This window comes from Hypomesus transpacificus, chromosome 12 (assembly GCF_021917145.1).
Source record: "Hypomesus transpacificus isolate Combined female chromosome 12, fHypTra1, whole genome shotgun sequence".
Classification (NCBI taxonomy): domain Eukaryota; kingdom Metazoa; phylum Chordata; class Actinopteri; order Osmeriformes; family Osmeridae; genus Hypomesus; species Hypomesus transpacificus.
Window position 1 is genome coordinate 1,354,771 of NC_061071.1, and position 19,962 is coordinate 1,374,732.

Genomic DNA, 19,962 nt, shown 5'->3' on the forward strand with positions numbered 1-19,962 from the left:
ATTTGATACGTTTAAGCGTGTAAATGTATAGCTGGCATCGTGTGTCGCAAAGGCTACTGGATGGTTGGCGCTATGGCTAGATGGTTTAAGCTGAACTTGTGTGCAGCGGTTGGACGTTGACGCCGGTAAGTGGGCGTGTCCCCGCCATGCTCCACCTGTGACGTCAATACATGGGAAGAGCACGGCAAAAATACGGATGCCGATGAGACCCGCGTGGGATAACTTCAACAAAAGGTGATTTCAGCTGGGGCATGCACGCGTACCTAACTTTAAACTACAGGAAATGCTTTAGATACAAAACAGGAAGTCAGTGGCGCCCAACCATCATTCAACAAACCATTTTCATCCTTGGCAGGCAACGTGGAGGCTAGCTAGTCAGCCAGCCATGCAGTTCCATGTTTAACACTAAAAGATGTTTGCCACTCTTAACTTGCCGAATCATATTCTAGCTACGTAATTCACCCCGACACGTCTTACAACCGCAAAATAAAGGATAGGCTAGTTTGCCGCATATGCTTACGTTTCTCTTAAGTCCCATTATATCCCGCTAGCTTCTCGGGGTGACAGATGAATCGTACAGTAGGCCATCTGCATCGTCTGCCTCCGTTTCGGCCAATCAAAAAACCGTTTGCTGGCTGGCCCGGTAAGTTTGGAGCGTTTTGTAGGCTAGCTAGTGACTGGGCAGGGCAGTGCCGATTAAGGCTAGCCACGGTAGCTCGTATAAATATTAAATGAACATTAAACATTTTTAGGACACTACGCGGTGAGTAACTTTGTTGCAGATGTGAATGTTACATTGAAAATTATTCGCCAGCAAGCTGATTTTCAAATAACGACGTGTATCAATCAGCCAAAGCTATGCACATCTGCTAGCACACAATCTGTCCAATATATGTGTAGCAACGCATTGAAAGTATCTCCATTCACAACTTGTTGCAGGTCTGTCGGAGTCAGCGCCCGGGCTACTCGGGTGACGGGAAGTTAATCTGACTGCGATCATGTCACTGGTTAACCCGAAGCCGGTGCTTTAGTAAATCGACCCACTATATGTGAGTATTGTGGTCAGCATCACATATAAGGACTACTGTGTCTGATTAACTTTTGTGAATGAAGCTAATTTAGTCTTTCCTATGCAGGCCTGAACATGCCTGCTGAAGAGCCTGTACAAGGTAAAGCTCAAAAATATTACCCTTGAAAAATGTGACTAGTTTAATCCAGGTTAAACTCAGTGAAATTGTTTTCTCAATACATTTTACATAAAGCCCCACACATGAGTGAGATATAGGACATAAGGTGTGTGTGTTTTCACAGATGCAGAGCAGAGACAAACTGGTCCCACCTGCAGGTAAATCACACCTGGACCAAAACCACCTCCTCTCTAAACGACACATCCAGTCTTTTTTGGGGGTTGGCTGGTGGAGTCACAATGCTGTCTCTGTGCTGGTGGAGTCACAGTGCTGTCTCTGTGCTGGTGGAGTCACAGTGTGGCTGCTGGTGGAGTCACAATGCTGTCTCCCTGCTGGTGGAGTCACAGTGCTGTCTCTGTGCTAGTGGAGTCACAGTGCTGTCTCTGTGCTGGTGGCGTCACAGTGCTGTCTCTGTGCTAGTGGAGTCACAGTGCTGTCTCTGTGCTGGTGGAGTCACAGTGCTGTCTCTGTGCTAGTGGAGTCACAGTGCTGTCTCTGCTGGTGGAGTCACAGTGCTGTCTCTGCTGGTGGAGTCACAATGCTGTCTCCCTGCTGGTGGAGTCACAGTGCTGTCTCTGTGCTGGTGGAGTCACAGTGCTGTCTCTGTGCTGGTGGCGTCACAGTGCTGTCTCTGTGCTAGTGAAGTCACAGTGCTGTCTCTGCTGGTGGAGTCACAATGCTGTCTCCCTGCTGGTGGAGTCACAGTGCTGTCTCTGTGCTGGTGGAGTCACAGTGCTGTCTCTGTGCTGGTGGAGTCACAGTGCTGTCTCTGTGCTGGTGGTGTCACAGTGCTGTCTCTGTGCCAGTGGAGTCACAGTGCTGTCTCTGTGCTGGTGGAGTCACAGTGCTGTCTCTGCTGGTGGAGTCACAGTGCTGTCTCTGTGCTGGTGGAGTCACAGTGCTGTCTCTGTGCTGGTGGAGTCACAGTGCTGTCTCTGCTGGTGGAGTCACAGTGCTGTCTCTGTGCTGGTGGAGTCACAGTGCTGTCTCTCTCTGTGTCAGGTTGAGTGGGGAGGCAGGGCCATCCAGAGGAGAGGCGGGACCGTCCAGAGGGGAGGCGTGGCCGTCCAGAGGGGAGGCGTGGCCGTCCAGGGGAGAGGCGGGTCCGTCCAGGGGAGAGGCGGGACCGTCCAGAGGGGAGGCGTGGCCGTCCAGAGGGGAGGCGGGGCCGTCCAGAGGGGAGGCGTGGCCATCCAGAGGAGAGGCGGGGCCATCCAGAGGGGATGCGGGGCCATCCAGAGTCCCTCCCAGACAGGGCTACTGCAGCTGCTGTCAGGTCGTTTACAACAATGTAGAGCAGGTACGCACACACACTCACCAAACCCAGTTATCTGCTCTCAGACATTGTCCATCCCAGTCATTCCCGCTCACTCACTCACTTTCCTTTTATCTGTCTGTTTGGATTGGCTGGCCCCTCTGTGGTGCTGTGTGATTGGCTGCAGCACATCCTGAGCGCGGGCCACAGGGAGGTGGTGGGCGGAGCAAGGGCGCAGGTCGTCTCCGGGAGCATGCTGGAGAGATTCCTGTTGGACGTCATCCAGCACCACCCACACCGCTACGGAGACCCCCGGTAACACATACACAGAGCCCCGGTAACACATACACAGAGCCCCGGTAACACATACACAGAGCCCCGGTAACACATACACAGTGCCCCAGTAACACATACACAGAGCCCCGGTAACACATACACAGAGCCCCGGTAACACATACACAGAGCCCCGGTAACACATACACAGACCCCCGGTAACACATACACAGAGCCCCGGTAACACATACACAGAGCCCCGGTAACACATACACAGAGCCCCGGTAACACATACACAGAGCCCCGGTAACACGTATCACATCACCGCCCACAGTAATACACACACATTCAAGCATGCACACTGTCTGTAACCCATCTGTGTGTGTGCCTGTGTGTGTGCGTGTGCCTGTGTGTGTGCGTGTGTGCCTGTGTGCCTGTGTGTGTGCCTGTGTGTTTGTGTGTGTGTAGGCCCAGCCACGCTGACCTGCCGTCCCTGGGCAGTGCTCAGTCCCCCAGGAAGCAGCTGGATGTGTGTGTGTCAGAGGAGGATGGCTTGTCTCTGTCCACAAGGGAGCTCCTCCCCAGCTCCGCCAGCTCCTCCTGCCAGCTGCTCCATGTCCAGGAGACGCACACACACTCCCCCAGACCGTGCAGCCCCCACACCCCTCCTCTTCACAGGAAAGCTCACCGGAAGACCAACCGGCGGAGAGAGAGATGCTCCTCCTCCTCCTCCTCCCTCGCCCCTCGGGGACTCTCTCTTCCCCATCAGCGGCCCGGGCCAGGGTCCCCGGACCCCAAGCCCAGAAAGAGGGACAGGAAACAGGATGAAACCTTTTCAAGCAATGGCTCTGATGGTGTGGGAGATGTGATAGAGGAGGTGATCCAGAGACTCTGCTACGGGCGCAGTCCTGCCCTCCACCACCAGGGGGACACAGACAGCTTCCACCTCAGCCTCCCCGCGTCCCTCTGTGAGGGGTCAGGGGACAGCGAAGACTGGGACGGCCCCGTCCAGGTGGCTCTGGAGGAGTGGAGGGGGGACGGCAGGGCCTTCACCTGCCTCACGGGGGCGCAGGTGAGCCTGGAGGAGCAGGGCTACAGCAGCCGCCTGGCCTCTGCTCTGCACCCTGCTGGGGCACTCCGCGAGCCCAACATAGAGGAGATCCTGCCCGCCCCACCCCACATCCCCCCCTCCTTCCTGGGGAAGACCTGGACGCAGGTGCTGCTGGAGGACGAGCTGAAGGTGGAGGCCATGGTCAGGGAGTTCCGCCAGGGACACTTATTCTGCTACTTCGACAGCGAGTCCCTTGCCAGGTAGGACACACTGTACACGCTTGATTCCAATCTGGATGTTCCTCTGGTGTTCCTCTGGTGTTCCTCTGGTGTTCCTCTGGTGTTCCTCTGGTGTTCCTCTGGTGTTCCTCTGGTGTTCCTCTGGTGTTCCTCTGGTGTTCCTCTGTGTTCCGCTGTGTTCCGCTGTGTTCCTATGGTGTTCCTCTGGTGTTCCTCTGGTGTTCCTCTGATGTTCCTCTGTGTTCCGCTGTGTTCCGCTGTGTTCCTCTGGTGTTCCTCTGGTGTTCCTCTGGTGTTCCTCTGTGTTCCGCTGTGTTCCGCTGTGTTCCTATGGTGTTCCTCTGGTGTTCCTCTGGTGTTCCTCTGATGTTCCTCTGTGTTCCTTTGTGTTCCTCTGTGTTCCTTTGTATTCCTCTGATGTTCCTCTGTGTTCCTCTGTGTTCCTTTGTATTCCTCTGTGTTCCTTTGTATTCCTCTGATGTTCCTCTGTGTTCCTCTGTGTTCCTCTGATGTTCCTCTGGTGTTCCTCCTCTCCCCAGGTGCGGGAGGAGGAGCGGAGACAGGAAGGGGAGGAGCAGAGACAGGAAGGGGCATGGCCAGAGGATGGGGGAGGCTGGCATCCTTTCCCTTGCCGAGCACGACGACGACCCAGAATGCACCAGGAGGAGGAGTGGACGGAGCTTCAGGATGGCCTCCAGGTGTCAGGTCGTCAAGGTGAGCCATGGGACCCAGACCACGCCCCTCATCATCCCCAGAGTCCGACCAGCCCCCGCCTGCCAGACAGCCATCCCTCTGGACAGCCTTGCTCCCTGCCAGGACCTCTCCACTGACCCCGAGACGACCCCCCAGGCGAGGGCCGGGCCTCTGCACCTGCCCCCCTCCTACTTGCGCATCATGACGCCGCTGCAGCCCAGCACCGCACTGCTCTACATCCTGTCGTCCCCTGGCAACCAGGACACCACGCCCCGCCTCAAACCAGTCGCCAGGGGCAACGGCAGGAAGAGGAGAAGGTCGAGCGAGGGGGAGGGCGGAGATGTGGGGGTAAAGGTCAAATACAAGCGGGTTCCCCTAAGGTACTATGACCCGGCTACCAACCGGATTCTCAAGACCCCCCCCAGGGGCCTCCTGCCCCCCCTGGCGCCCGGGGCCCCCCGGCCCCCACAGCCACACGTGGTTAGACAGCTGTTCAGGAACCTTGGTCCAGACATTAACTCAGAGAGGCTGGGCCGCGAGGGGAAAGACATACGGACGAGGCAGGGGGGAGGAGGGGGGAGAGACGGGTCCGGGGGGAGTCGGGAGAGAGGGAGGAGCGCGGGCAGCACCGCGTCGGGATCACAGCTAGAGCCTGGGGTGAAAGGTCAGGGGTCATCAGAGGCGGGGTCGTCTGTGACCTCACCCTTCAGCCGCTCCTCGCTGTCCAATAGCAGCCGCTTCCTCCTGGCCACGCTCACCCCTGACTCAACCCCCCTCCCGGAGGCCCCACGGCCCCCCCGCAGGGTCCCCCGGCCAGACCCCCCCTGCCCAGAGAGACGCCCGGCCCCCCCCTACAGGCTGCGTAGACCAGGGGGGAGGAGGAGGGATGGGAGGGAGGGAGGGAGGAGAGGGAGGGAGGGGAGAGGGAGGAGGAGGGAGGGGAAGTCCGTCTCCCGAGGTTCACAGAGAGGACAACATCCCAGGATCATAACTCCGCCAGCCAAGGGCCTCTCCCCGCCAGCCCAGCCCAGGAAAGGGGCCTCCCAAAGGGCTGTGGAGAACAGGCAACTCCCCAGGTCTGGCAGCCCTGCCAAGGCCTCCACTTCTCTCAAAACATCCAGGGTAGTAGGGCTTAGAACTTCCCCCAGACTCACTCCTACCCCCATCCCCCATCATTCACTACGTAGGAGGGAGAAGAGGTGAGGAAGGAGACTGAGGAGGAGAGGCAGGTGAGGAGGAGAATGAGGAAAGGAGGAGAGGAGAAGGAGTTGGGGCGAGGGAGGTGAGGAGGAGGAGGAGAGGATTTGGGGAGGTGGGGAGGAGGAGAGGATTGAACAACCTTGTCTTCCCACAAATGCTCTGTCCTGATTGGTGTAGAGCTGTGTGTCCCCTCCTCTCATCATGTCATGTTTTGCACAAAGACCAGCAGTGAAAGCTTTCTAGTTTTGAGGTGTCTGTTTTGTTCTTTTATTGTAATTTTTTTTTACAAATCAGGATATATTTTTTTAAGCTTATATTTACAATTTTATCAAACACTTGTTAGTTTCATAACGAATGAATGTACAATAAATAACTTTCTTATCAGTCCATTGAGTCATGAGTCCATGGAGGGGGAAGAGAGGGCTAAAAGGGTATGTTTGTGCTGATGGTTGAGACCAGCTGACTCACTGCGTCTGCTACTTCTGCTGCAGTCTCCAACAGTTTCCCACTCGTTCTGCTCTCTGCAAGAGCATGCACTTGTATTAACACATTAATATCTGCGTGTGTGTATAGGTAGCATGGTCTGTGTATGTATGTACAGGATTTGTGTGTGTAGACTCAGCTATGTGTGTGTGTGTGTAGACCACCTGTGTGTGTGTAGACTCACCAGTGTGTGTGTGTGTGGGCAGAGACAGCGAAGTCTTCAGTCGCTGCACCAGGTCACACAGCTGTTCTTCTACTGAACCACAACTCCCAGAATGCTCTTCTTCAAGGAAATGTAGGTGCCCTATTGGATAAGATTGCTTTCTGTCTGCCAAATGGGCCCTTTCTTGTTCTGCTTGGTGTTGAGGGGGATGAGGAGGGTTCACAACCCTCAGAATTGTGGGAAAACTTGTTTTTGGGACTCTCCCACCAACCCTCCCTTCCAGCTCATCACTCTCTTCCCTCACTGTCGCTTCATCATGCATGCGATCGACTTCTCTGACTTCACCCCCTCCCCTTTGTTCCTCCTGCTCCTCCTCTTCCTCCACCTCCTCCTCCACCTCCTCTTGCTCTTCCTCCACCTGCTCCTCCTCTTCCTCCACCTCTTCCTCCACCTCCTCCTGCTCCTCCTCTTCTTCCACCTTCTCATGCTCTGTCTCTTCGTGTCCTGGATCAGAGAGAGGTGGCAAGCCCCCGGTCCCAGCAGGGTAGTCTGCCTGGGGCATGTGGGTGGGGCTGCAGGTAGCGTGTGGGCGTGTGTCTGTCTGGGAAGAGGAGACAGGAAGACAGGTAAACATGCCATCAGGTTAGTCTCTTTATGTGCCTGTTAGTTTGGACTACTATCTCTGAGTGTGTGTACCAGTGTACTAGTGACTGTGTGTACATGAGTGTATGTGTACCTGTGTGTGTGTGTGTGTGTGTGTGTGTGTGTGTACCTGTGAGAGCATGTCCTGCAGCTTCAGGTTTTGCTGTCTCAGCTTCTCCATCTCAGCCTCCATCAGGGAGCAGCGATCTTCCAGGCAGCCCTGCTCCGCCTGCAGCGCCACCCGCAGCACCTGCATCTGCCTCTCCAGCAACCTACACATACAGACACACACACCACACACACAGACACACACAGACACACACCACACACACAGACACACACCACACACACCACACACACACACACCACACACACAGACACACACCACACACACCACACACACAGACACACACCGACACACACCATACACACAGACACACACCACACACACAGACACACACCACACAGACACACCACACAAACAGACACACACCACACAGACACACCACACAAACAGACACACCACACAAACAGGCATGCACACACACCCAAAGAGACACACATACACAAACACAGTGTCTGGTTGTAGTTTGGGGTGGAAAGGGGGTATATGTTGGGAGTTAGTTTGGGGCCACTAACCATTTGTCCCTCTGTAGGTCTCTCACATCCTTCAGAAGCACAGAGGATCCTCTCTGTAGAACAACAACACCACCAGATGATTCTACTCATGAGATCAGTTATTTAGTTTGATCAATTCCAACCAATGAGAGCAGACTAGAGAGGTCACCTGGGGACATTGTGTCTCCTCCTCTGTCTGTAGGGCTTTAGACTGTAGGCTGACGGGGGGTGGAGGGGGGGAGGGGGGCAGAGGGGGGACAGGGGAAAGGATATGAGCTTGGGGATATGAGTGGTTGTCACTGGAAACAGACTCTTGACAGACAGGTGAGGCAGCCAACTGGGGTGGGTCAGGGGAAGGGGCTCTGGAATACAAAACAACATTTATACATAAAAACATTAATAACAATACACTGTATTGATCAAGGATATAACATGTATACCTGAGGAGGGGTACAGGTGAGTGGTAGGGGCGGAGTCTTACCTGCTCTGCGTCAGACTCCTTCTCTGAAACCCTGAGCGGGTGTATCGTCGTGGCAATAGGGCGTGGCGGGCGTTGTGAGCTAGCGAAGCCAAGGACTCTCTCCAGGAGGGCTGGAGTAAAATCACAATGTTCACACGTGTGTACGTAAATGTGTGAGTGCAGTGCTCCTATACTGGATGTGTGTTCCTGCAGTGCTCCTGTACTGGATGTGTGTTCCTGAGAGCAGTGCTCCTGTACTGGGTGTGTGTTCCTGCAGTGCTCCTGTACTGGATGTGTGTTCCTGCAGTGCTCCTGTACTGGGTGAGTGTACCTGAGTGCAGAGCTCCTGTACTGGGTGTGTGTTCCTGAGTGCAGAGCTCCTGTACTGGGTGAGTGTACCTGAGTGCAGAGCTCCTGTACTGGGTGAGTGTACCTGAGTGCAGTGCTCCTGTACTGGATGTGAGCTCTTGTGTTTCTTGGTGTATCTCTCTGTCAAGAAGCAGGTTTGGCAGAGGTGAAGGTTCACACATTTCATACAGCGATACCTGCAGACACCACAGCACAGGGTCACCCCAACCCACATTCATCACTACACCTGATCAACACATCCACAGGGTCACACACACACCTGAGCCCTGTGATTGGGTGGGTGTTGCAGGCGTGGCAGCGAGTGGGGTGGCGGAGGGCCTCGCTGGCTGACAGGCGGTCCAGTATGGAGAGCCACAGCAGCAGACACGGGCCACTCTGCAGCCACGACACCAGCTGGTCCTCACACACACACGGGCCCAGGACCTGCAAACACACATTACATTCATTTAGCACATACTAAATTAATTGATCCAAAGTGACATACTAATAGTATTTTGGTGGATAGAGAGCAGTCCATGTACGGTACACACTCAGATTCCATGAAGAGATTCAGATCAACTCACACACTCAGATTCCATGAAGAGATTCAGATTAACTCACACACTCAGATTCCATGAAGAGATTCAGATCAACTCACACACTCAGATTCCATGAAGAGATTCAGATTAACTCACCCCATTAAAGCAGGATCGCACTGCCGTCTCCACTGACCCGAACACACTGCTCTCCTGCACTGCAGCCGGCACCTTCACACACACACAGTGTGTATAGTGTGTGTATAGAGTGTGTATAGAGTGTGTATAGAGTGTGTGTGTACCTGGCTGAGGTCCTCCAGTAAGACTCTCAGGCCGTTCCTGCTGACAGAGCTGCTCTCTCCCCTGCTGCTCCTCTCCGCCAGACATGCTAGAGCTGTTCATGGACACACCCCTCTTCACCTGTGTGTGTGTGTGTGCATGTATCTGTGTGTGTGCATCTGTGTGTGTGTGCACGTATCTGTGTGTGTGTGTATCTGTGTGTGTGCTCCTCACCTCGGTGTTTGGCTGACAGTGTGTCTGCTGACAGCACAATGAGAACAGCTTCCAAAGCTCTGACACAGATGGACCCTGTCTGCTCCCTGGAATACAGTCCTGATTCAGGCTGGAGAAAGCTGACCTGTGTGTGTACGTGTGTGTGTGTATCCTTGTGTATGTATGTATGTGTGTGTGTGTACATACGTGTACCGACCTGTCGTAGAGGCGGTAAAGGAGTCTGCAGATCTGCTCAGGGGCCTCACTCGCTACCTGGCCTGACAGTTCCTCCGATACACTTTGGAACATCCTGTTAATGCACAGCATCACTTCCTGCTTGGTGAGCTGGGCCCCGCCTCCAGACAGCAGGCGCAAAGCAGGAAGTACTTCCTTCACTGTCACCACGTGCACTGCAACACACTGTGTCAGCTATACACTGCTTTGAACATATGTTCATGTACATCAAACACATTGACACTAAAGCAGCATCAGAGCCAGAACAACCAGGTTAAAGAACAGCTTCTTCCCAGAAGCTGTCAGACTTACTAACTATGCCACACCCCAGAACTGACAAAACTGAACTGTTACACTGAATTGTTTCCACTATGCTGCTAATCTCTCAGGTTCGTCTAGTATGTATCAATGTGTGTATGTATGATTGGTTGTCTGTATTTATTGTGACTCACTGAGACAGAGCTTCTGGAGGGAGCGTAGCTTCAGCGCAGCGCGGTAGACAGCTGGGTTAGGGTTAGGGTTGACAGCTAGGCGAACTTCATCCAAGCCCTCTGAGAGAGTCAAGATATACAGGCACATCCAGATACACAGACCCACACAGAGAACACAGAGAACACAGAACCAGACAGAGAACACAGAACCACACAGAGAACACAGAACCACACAGAGAACACAGAACCACACAGAAAACACAGAGAACACAGACCCACACAGAGAACACAGAACCACACAGAGAACACAGACCCACACAGAGAACACAGACCCACACAGAGAACATAGAACCACACAGAGAACACAGGGTTCAACAAGTCTGCTACCACATTGTACTTTGTACAAGGTACACCGTCTGGTGGTCCCACCACTCAAGAGCGCCCGGTCCCAACACAAGCTCTTCTCCTGTCTGGCCCCCCAATTGTGGAATCAACTCCCCACCTCCATCAGAGACACTAACTCCCCACCCTCAAGAAAAGGCTCAAGACGCACTTGTTCCAGGAGTACAACGGTTTTTCAGAATGAATGGCTGGACCTGATGCTAGTAGATGCCAGGATCACAAATGACTCTTATTGAGAGACTAGTTGCTCTTGTTGGTTAGTTGGAACTGATTTAAATGATTGTACTCGCTGCAAAATATATTGTTGTTGCTTGCTTTTTTTGCTACAGGTACACTCTTGCACTTTTGAGGTTCATGTTGTTTTATTGTAACTTGTTTAACTACATACTCTTGTGGCTCTGGCCTTTGGCACTTACTTGTTTTTTCACAATGTATGCTTCATGTTTTGGCAAAGCAATGTTAGGGGCTATCTCGTTGTTATGATCAGTGACCTATGCACTTTTGTAAAGCTCTCTCTTGGAGGTCGCATTGGATAAAGCGTCTGCTAAATGTAAAAATGTAATGTAGTTTGTGTACTTTGTACAAGAGATACAGTGCTTTGTATCACTTACCCAAGCTGTCTAGATCCATGATAACAGCACTAGTTCCTGTACATATGGTTGAGACCTCCACAGCAGCTGAACTATAAGGAGATGCAGGATCAGACCTCCAGGCAGCAATCTGCACCACGGCAATAAATCATCTGAACTCCCCCCCCCCCCCCCCCCCCCCATCCAAAAAGCACATTTATTTTTTCATAATTCAATCATGGATTTTTATTGAATCCCAAATGAGTCTGAATGTACGAGCATAAAACATATACTTTCTGAATTTCAAAATGTAAGTAAACTGTATTATACTGTTATGTTTGATATATGTTTGAGTTATGTACAATACATGGCTGAACTGTAAACTGGATTTCGTCTCATCTCGCCCACACTCCAATACTCTAGGTGGCAATAACACACCAATAACAACACAGCACCCACAATTAAACCTCAACAAATAAGATAATGCTTCATTTTGTCCTTCAGACTGAAGTGGCGCGAATTTTGTATTTTCTAAAACTACGGAAGTAATAATAATAATAGAGTTGGCGATCTAATAAGTAATGATGTCTGTGTATTATTGAAAGTAGGCGAATGCAATGTATGTTTAATACAATTAACTGTAGATAGGTGTAGCGTTACTTAACTTTAGTGGCTAGGTTAGCTATCTTGTAGGCCTACTAGGTTTGCATGTAATCAATCATATGTCAACCGGTCATCCATCACCATCATCATGCCTCTGTAAATGAACTAGTTAGTTAGCTAGCTAGGATACTACTACCACCCGAACTGACAAAATTCCACGTACCCGTTCTGTGTTATATCTGCCAAAGTCGTCAGCAGCAGACAGACAACCTGAGTTATGAATGTACTGTAGTCGAAAGACAAGCTGCTGAAGATATACCTTGCTGATGCAACAACTGCACGTTTCAGGTACTGGACCAGCTCGAATGACGGCATGAATTATATATTATGCCAGTACAGCCAACGTCTGTTGCGCTTGGAGATGAGGGAGTCACAGTGGGCAGGTCCACTAGCAGTTACTGAGTAGCGGTGTCATGAAGTTGTGATCTTCAACTATGGCTATGGGCTGACCAGTTTGGCTGCAGGTTTTCAGATATGTATTATTTTGTTTTACAGGTGTCAGTTTCCAACCAACCATCTACTACCCTGAGTTATGATCAGTGACATATGCACTTATGTAAAGCTCTCACTTGGAAGTCGCTTAATTAAAGGGTCTGCTAAATGAATAAATGTACTACCCAACCATTACAAGCCACGGAGCCTCAGACCGCAGAACTGAAGTCCTGAGTAAGAGGGAACAGGCTGATGCCTCCAGAACAGGTGCTGTCAAAAGGAAGCTGCCCTCCACTGACACACACTTTATAGACTGTCGGTACAAGCAACATCTGAAGAAGCAGAAGATGTTTCTGAGTAGAGTTTAAGGAGCGGACCCAGACTACATCCTTCAGCATGCACAAATAGAGAGTTTGGTGATAGATCGAGACTACAATAATCTGGTATGAGGTTTGAACAATTGTACAGAACAAATACAAAAGGAATCATGTTTAATAGGCAGATCAATCTTAAATTCAGATTCTGAATGACATTTATATAGTCTTGCATGATGTTGCATTCTCTCTTTTTTGACAAGTTTAAACTTTCTAGTTGCTTTTTATGGACAAAATGACCTTTAATAGAAAACATTTCAATTATTCACTTGGATTTTAAAGAATGTTTAATTGTTCATGAAATGAAGACTTGTGTCTTTCTGATTTCACTCTCCTATCATTGTGGAAGATGGACAACTGCTCGCTTACTGGAGAAAACAAAGCGATCAGACTTCTAGACATGCTGAAGAGGAAGGGAGAGGAGACATGTTGTCAGTTCCTGTATTTGCTGCAGACAAACACAGCAATTAGAAAGCAGTTCCGCGAACTGGCTGATCTTCTCTGTCCCTATACTATACCAGATGTCCACGTCCCTGCCCCCCCTGCTCCCCCTGTCCCCCCTGCTCCTGGAAGGACATTTGGTATAGCACACTTGTTTCTCCAGTGATCGTTCCTTGCCTACATATTTCTGCTCACCAAGCATGTTGAGTTTGTGTTTTCTGTCTAACAGAACACACAGATCTATTGGGATCAAAAGTCAATCCTGTTCAGCTGTTGAACTGCTGCAACATGTGATAACAGGGTCACACCAGAGGAGACAGGTTACTATAGCAACATGTGATAACAGGGTCACACCAGAGGAGACAGGTTACTATAGCAACATGCTGCTGTTGGAGACATACCACCCAGCTAGGCCAACAACTACAGATCATATCTAAGTAAAGTGTGCTTTGGCTGTGCTGGATTTAAATCCTGGATAAGTGTCTTGGAGATGTTAGAAGCTCACACAGCTATTCCTCACCTAGGCCACCTTTGCTGCCTTCTAAACTTTGGAAAATTATTTTCCTCATGGCTCCAGGAATGAAGGCTTGTGATATTGGGTAGCCTATCAATACATGAGGATTACTGGAGAATTCTGCGATACTAAACTTCAAAAAGACGTGAATCCACAGCAACAGTGACTCTGAAGTTCTAACTCCCTCAAATAAGCGTGGTACAATATGAAGTCTCTTCCTGATCTCAATTTTGGAAAGTATCAATGATAACTAATCCTGTTGTGAAAAGGTAAAACATTACTTATTTTTTTCATGGCAGACTCCTCCCCCTCCTGCAGACTCCTCCTCACATAGGCTCCTCCCTTCCTTTTCTGCAGGCTCTTCCGCCCTGCAGACCCCCTCTCCCACAGGCCCCTCCCCCCAGCAGGCTCCTCAGGTTCTGGCGGAACTGCCAGGAGGAGCAGTAGTAGAGGACTGGGTCAAAGCAGCAGTGGAAGCTGTTGAAGGCCAGAGCCAGCTTGTAGCCGGCGTACAGACTGCGGCTCTGGGAGCTGAGGACAAAGTGGACCGCCTGGAGGATGATGATCGGCAGGTAGCAGGTCACGAAGCATGCACCCGTCACGGCCACCACGGCCTGCGCCCGCCGCAGGGACGCTGTCTCCCTTTCTCCTTTATCCAGCACCCTTGACTTGCGCAGGGTCCTCACCACGGCAACATAACAGCCAATCAGGATGATGAGCGGAATTAAGTAGAACAGAACCATGATAGCTATGAAGTAAAGGTATGCTAGGGGCGTGCTGTGGAACAGCCTGCGAGGAACCACGTCAAAGCAGGTGGTGATGTTGAGCTGTGCGACCCTCAGAGTGAGGTTGTGCTGCAGCAAGGGGGTCTGGGTGACTAGAACCAGCACCCAGATGAGCAGGCATGTGGCGGCTGCACGGGGTGAGGTGCGCCAGTGCTGGGTGCGTAGCGGCCACACCACTCCACAGTAGCGCTCCAGGGAGATGGTGCAGGTGGTGAGGACACACACATGCATGTTGCAGTGGAGCAGGAGGGTGGAGGCGCCACACAGGAAGGAGCCCCACGGCCAGTCGTTGCCCTGGAAATGGTACAGAACCTGGACACACACACAGGAAAGGGATTCGACAATGTAGTTTAGCGGTCAATCTAACCACATCAAGTCTTTATCATCGCTGTGGTGCCACATACTGATAAGCTACTGTCAAGGAGTTGTGACATATCTGCTCTGATCACCCATATGCATCCGCACACAGTTTTTTCAAAGTATGCACATTTTTCCTAAACTTTTGAGGTTCGTTTTTATGATGTATGGAGTCAAACATACAGTTATATAGGACTTGTCTTGAAACACAGCAAGCAAGAATATGCTGTAGGAACCTAGCTTTCCACTGGGTTCTGCAATGACAACTGACAGCTGTTTTAGGGTAGTAGTGAATGTAACCACAGCATGAGGGCTGAGTGCAGAGGTGGAGGAGTTAAGGCTGCCGCGTGCTGGAAACCACCACACGGTGGGAGCACTTCTCCTTGAACCTTCAACTTTGCCACCTCTATCTTTGCCACCTCTATCTTTCCCACCTCTATCTTTGCCACCTCTGCTTTCTTGCAACCTGCAGTTGAAGAACCTCACTCCTGTGCAGAGGGACGAGGCCCCGTCTCTGTCCTCACCTGCAGAGGCAGCGACGCGCTGTACATCAGGTCTGCCAGCACCAGGTTCACAGCAAATAGGCTGGTGGGACTGTGGCGTCTGCAGGGGATGCTCACCAGCGCCACCAGGGACACCAGGTTGAAGGGGGTACTGCAGATGAAGACCAGCAGGTAGACAGACGGCACAGCACGTGTCATCAGCGGGCTGATAAGCATCTCCAGAGTGCCGTTTCTCAGCGCTGTGGCAACGGGGGTTGCGTTCATCCTGGGAGGGACCTGCTAGCTGTAAGGCTGTGGGTCGCTGAGAGAGATAGAAGAGTGGAGAAACAGCATGACACTCGGGTGAATACATGAAGAAAATACATTCACTACTTACGGAACATTAACTTTCATTTCATTAGAAGTGTAACAGACAGTTAATACAGTAGTGCATAACTTTTCCATCTCTATACTTTCTAGATAAAATAATACATAAACAACTCGTCTATAAACTTTATATGAATAGTAGCAGTTAAGAAGACTGATCACATAGCTGGCCAGGGTTTCCCGCAGCACTTTTCAGTTAAGGCGCCTAACAGTGCGTGTCTACTACAGCGGACTACAGTGTCTACTACAGCGGAGCGGTGCGGAGCGGTGCGGTGCGGAGCGGTGCGTCGGCTTCCAATCCATTTTCAATGAAACCGGGTGTTGACGCTCATGTAGGGCATTGTGGGAGCGTAAGCGAGCGTCAACGCCCGGTTTCATTGAAAATGAATTGGAAGCCGACGCTCCTCTACGCAACGTGACACGCACGGACACGCACGGTAAGCAACACACGGCTGCCGCTTTAACTACATCGTCCAAAAACAAAAAAAACACACCACAAATGCCACAATAACACATTTTCAGCAGGAAACCCTGCTGGCCATAGATTAAATCACTATATACTTTTCAAATCAAGTTCAAGTCTTTTATTTGTCAGGTACACAGAACAACACAAGGTTAGACTGGGCACTGAAATTCTTAAGACAAGACAACGCAAGCACCTGGCATAACATAACATATAAATACACAGAACATAATTTACATCTATGCTGAGCTTAAATAAGTGAAACTTCCTAAATATACAGGTAGCAATAAATAATCGACTATACTAATACTAAAACATCCTAAATTACAGATAACAATAAATAGTACATTATACTAACCCTAAATGCACATAAAACCTGTTTCAACCCTATAACCTATTCTAACCTAAGTGGAGTACAGTACAATAGTGCAAATTTGCAGATCAGTGACTAAGTCAATGACCAAACAGGAGCCTGGTGGCGAGGTACAGTGAGGTACAGTAGTGCAATGTTACTGATAGAGCAACCAGTAGCTCCAGTTCTCCAGTTGTAGAATTGAAAGAGTTGAGAAAGCTTTATAAAATGTTGCATACACAAAATGTATTCATTTCTACTTTCACATTAAAGACATTTGGCTTCCATTTGTGTCTAATACTCACCTCGTCTGAACAGAAGTGCAGTGTTCCAGTCGGGTCCCGCACAATGTGTTCTGCCTCAGGAAGTAACTCTGATCTTAAATTGTTACAATATAAGTGATGGTTTCAGTTCCGTGTTTGCTCAGGAAATCCTGTAGAGAAGGGCTGGTTAGGGGCAAACCCAACACCAACACACACACACACACACGTCTCTCAGCTCATTGAACAGCCTAGTGCTCTACTCTGTTCCAGTTACAAATCACCCTTCACTCCCCTTCAACCCCTCCTCTCACCCTGCCTCCCCCCCTCCTCAACCCTGGCTGGCCTCCCCCTCCCTCCCCCATCACCCCTCCCTCCTTCCCTCCCCCATCACCCCTCCCCCTCGCTGCCCTCTCCCTCCAGCCTGGTGCTGCAGCGCGTGCAGTGGCGCCTCATGCCTCTCAGCACGTCGGAGCTGAAAAGACAGAAGGGGCACTGGTAGAGTCCCTGGCGATGCCACAGGCTGGCATGGCTGTTCAGCTGGCTCTGCAGGATGTAGCTGCGCTCACAGTGCTGGCAGGAGAAGGGCTTGGGCACGTTGTGGGAGCGCACAATGTGACTCATGATGAAACCTTTCATCTTGGACTTCCAGCCACACAGCCGACAGACGTAGCGGTTTCCTGAGAACAGAGTGTACCTGTCCAGCACCTCACGCTCCTTCTGCTCTTGCGTGGGGTCTATCGCCTCCTCTTCCTCCTCCTCATCTTCATCCTTTGTGTCTGTCGCTGAACTCCTCTTTCGTTTGAGGGAGATGTCGCAGGGGTTCCTTTCCCCTCCTCCCTCCTCCTCCTGCATCTGAGAGCTGCCTCTCAGGGGAGCGTCCCTGCCTCTATGGCCCTCTCCACCCTCTTCCCATTCTCCCTCTTTACCATTATCTGGATTTTCTCCCTCCTCCACCTCTCCCTTCACTCTCTCTCCCTCTTTCAACATCTCTCCCTTCACCATCTCTCCCTTCACCATTACTCTCTCCTCCATCACACTCTCCTCCATCACTCTCTCCTCCTTCTCCCTCCCCTTCTCTGAGAGGCAGTGGCTGGCCAGCAGGTGGTCATAGATCAGAGGGTAGTAGTTGGATGTGTAGAAGCAGAGGGAGCAGTGGAACAGCCTGGCTGTGGGCTGGTAGAACACAGCGTTTCCCAGGCGACCCACAGGCAGGCCATCCAGGCGAGCAGGGTGCGTGTTGGCCATGTGCGTCAGGTGGGCAGAGTGGCTTTTGAAGTGCAGCTGGCAGGCGAGGCAGTGCAGGTGGCTGTCCTCTGCGTCTGCGGACATGGCTGCTCCCCCGGACTGACAGCGCTGGATCTAAAACACAAGAAACAGCAGACGTGTTGTAGGAGAACTGCCAACATGGGACACTGCTAATTCACCTGTTACCACAGGTCTGATGAGTTCCATCATTAGATAAACAAATAAAAACCATCTGATAGAAAGAATCGCTCTTCCTGGTGCTCGTGTACACGATGGTCTCTTGGAATGGCTTTCAGGTGTATAACCAAGCTGAGTTGGTTAAACTCACGCCTGACCTCAGAATCAAGACATCCCACCAGTGCCATCAGATTGCTACATTGTTGCGTGGATGACACGTCACAGGGGACCTCATGCAATAGAACCCCAAGACTCCAAAACCAGCTCTTCGGCTTGAAACACAAACCCGTATGGAGCTTAGTGTTAATGCATTTCCATTTTGGCATTCGGTTTGTTCCGGTAATTTGATTAAATTGACTCCTGTCAGTTACCAAAACTATGTTCCCCAATCTTTTATTGTTTTCTGTTATCGAACCTGGCACTAAATAACAGCTTTTTCATAGAATGTTTTGCTTAAGACCGATCAGCTTTAAACAAATCCAAAAGGGGGAACTCATGCCCCATTAGTGCAAATGATATAGTGTTAGTTGACTTACTTGTCAAGGGTTAGTACTTGTACTGATCCAGAATTTAATTTCAGACGGCAACTTTGTATTGGCTCAAATAAAGGAAACAGTGGTTGCTGAAATGTTTGGCGCAGACATGCAAAACTTTGAGAGGTTGTGTTAGCCATTTCCAGCGAAAATATGTGCAGAGGCTCTGACGTCAAAAGGAGCAGATTTTCAAACGGAGCGTTTGAGCCTTCATTTTCTCCAAGGCGGAGAAGAACACCCAGGGCTTAGTTTACACCTATCGAACATTCTAGCCACTGGGGGACCAAAGGCAGGCTAGGGGAACTCATAATAAGGTAAATAACCTCCTTAAGTGAAGTTCTCATGTCATGTGACCTTTAAATCAAAGATGGAACAGATCAGGAGCACGGCGAGTCACTCTATTGCGCAAAACCGGACGAGCTGGAGATTCTACAAGGCGCGGACCGCATCTCAGTTTTGCGAGTTTCAATGTGCCAGTGTAGACTTGCCACAGAAACGAACTGGACGTCAGTTAAAACAGCTGTTATCCTTGCTTTATGAGACAACCCCGTCATTCACCCCCATGACGTCATTCACCCTTCATGACATAGCCAAGCAAGAGATGGACTTCACAAAACGTCTCCGGAAATAACACGCTTTAATTACGTTATGGCTCGAGTTAGCTAGACACTAGCTAGCTAGTAGTGGAAACAACACGATTTACTTACGTTATGGCTCAAATTAGCTAGACACTAGCTAGCTAGTAGTGGAGGCAACGTGGATGTTGTTTGTTGCACATAAACAGTGAACGAAATGTAAGTTCCACAAGCAGCGATTATCAGAAATATAGAACACTGTTCAAGCTAAGCTACAGCTAGCAATCAGCACTTGTAAAACACCAAATAGCAAGCAACTGCCTGCAAGAAAAAATCTTAATTTGACCTCCGTATCCTTTCCCTTTCTTAAATCTTATTGGGCCATCAGACGTGACGCGCTTCAGAAGCTATTAACTCTCTCATCGCTGGATTGGAACAGTTTTGTGCGTTTCAGGTAGCGTATAGAAATGTCAAAAAATATATGTGAATAAAATACTTTTGAAAGGAACGAAGAAAGGATAAAAACAGCAGCAGCAGTAAAGAAGAAACCTCATTTTTGTTTGACGTTTGTCTTGGTTGTAGAGAATATGTAGTAGCCTCGAACACCATGAACGTGGTTCTTCCCCTGAGTCACCAGCAGGCA

At 50.5% G+C, this 19,962-nt stretch overlaps 3 protein-coding genes across 3 annotated transcripts; 1 reads left to right on the forward strand and 2 right to left on the reverse strand.

The window, feature by feature from the left end:
* The first annotated feature begins 649 nt into the window (after nt 1–649).
* zdbf2 (zinc finger, DBF-type containing 2) lies at nt 650–5,901 on the forward strand. Its single transcript, XM_047031329.1, has 10 exons — nt 650–763; nt 940–1,049; nt 1,137–1,169; nt 1,312–1,345; nt 2,190–2,487; nt 2,630–2,757; nt 3,184–4,026; nt 4,545–5,560; nt 5,699–5,774; nt 5,886–5,901. Exons 3-10 carry the CDS (start codon nt 1,145–1,147, stop codon nt 5,899–5,901), a joined length of 2,436 nt encoding a protein of 811 aa, XP_046887285.1. The 5' UTR covers nt 650–763; nt 940–1,049; nt 1,137–1,144.
* A 6,899-nt stretch (nt 5,902–12,800) lies between these two features.
* Nucleotides 12,801–17,133, reverse strand: LOC124474966 (proteinase-activated receptor 1-like). Its single transcript, XM_047031444.1, is given in 4 exon segments — nt 12,801–14,095; nt 14,097–14,797; nt 15,367–15,646; nt 16,832–17,133. Coding segments are annotated over 3 exon segments (1,062 nt in total). The 5' UTR covers nt 15,610–15,646; nt 16,832–17,133; the 3' UTR covers nt 12,801–13,977.
* A 9-nt stretch (nt 17,134–17,142) lies between these two features.
* On the reverse strand, nt 17,143–19,724 carry LOC124474969 (chromosome alignment-maintaining phosphoprotein 1-like). Its single transcript, XM_047031449.1, has 2 exons — nt 19,452–19,724; nt 17,143–18,148 (listed from the first exon to the last, which is right to left on the reverse strand). Exon 2 carries the CDS (start codon nt 18,116–18,118, stop codon nt 17,177–17,179), a length of 942 nt encoding a protein of 313 aa, XP_046887405.1. The 5' UTR covers nt 18,119–18,148; nt 19,452–19,724; the 3' UTR covers nt 17,143–17,176.
* Nucleotides 19,725–19,962: the final 238 nt, after the last annotated feature.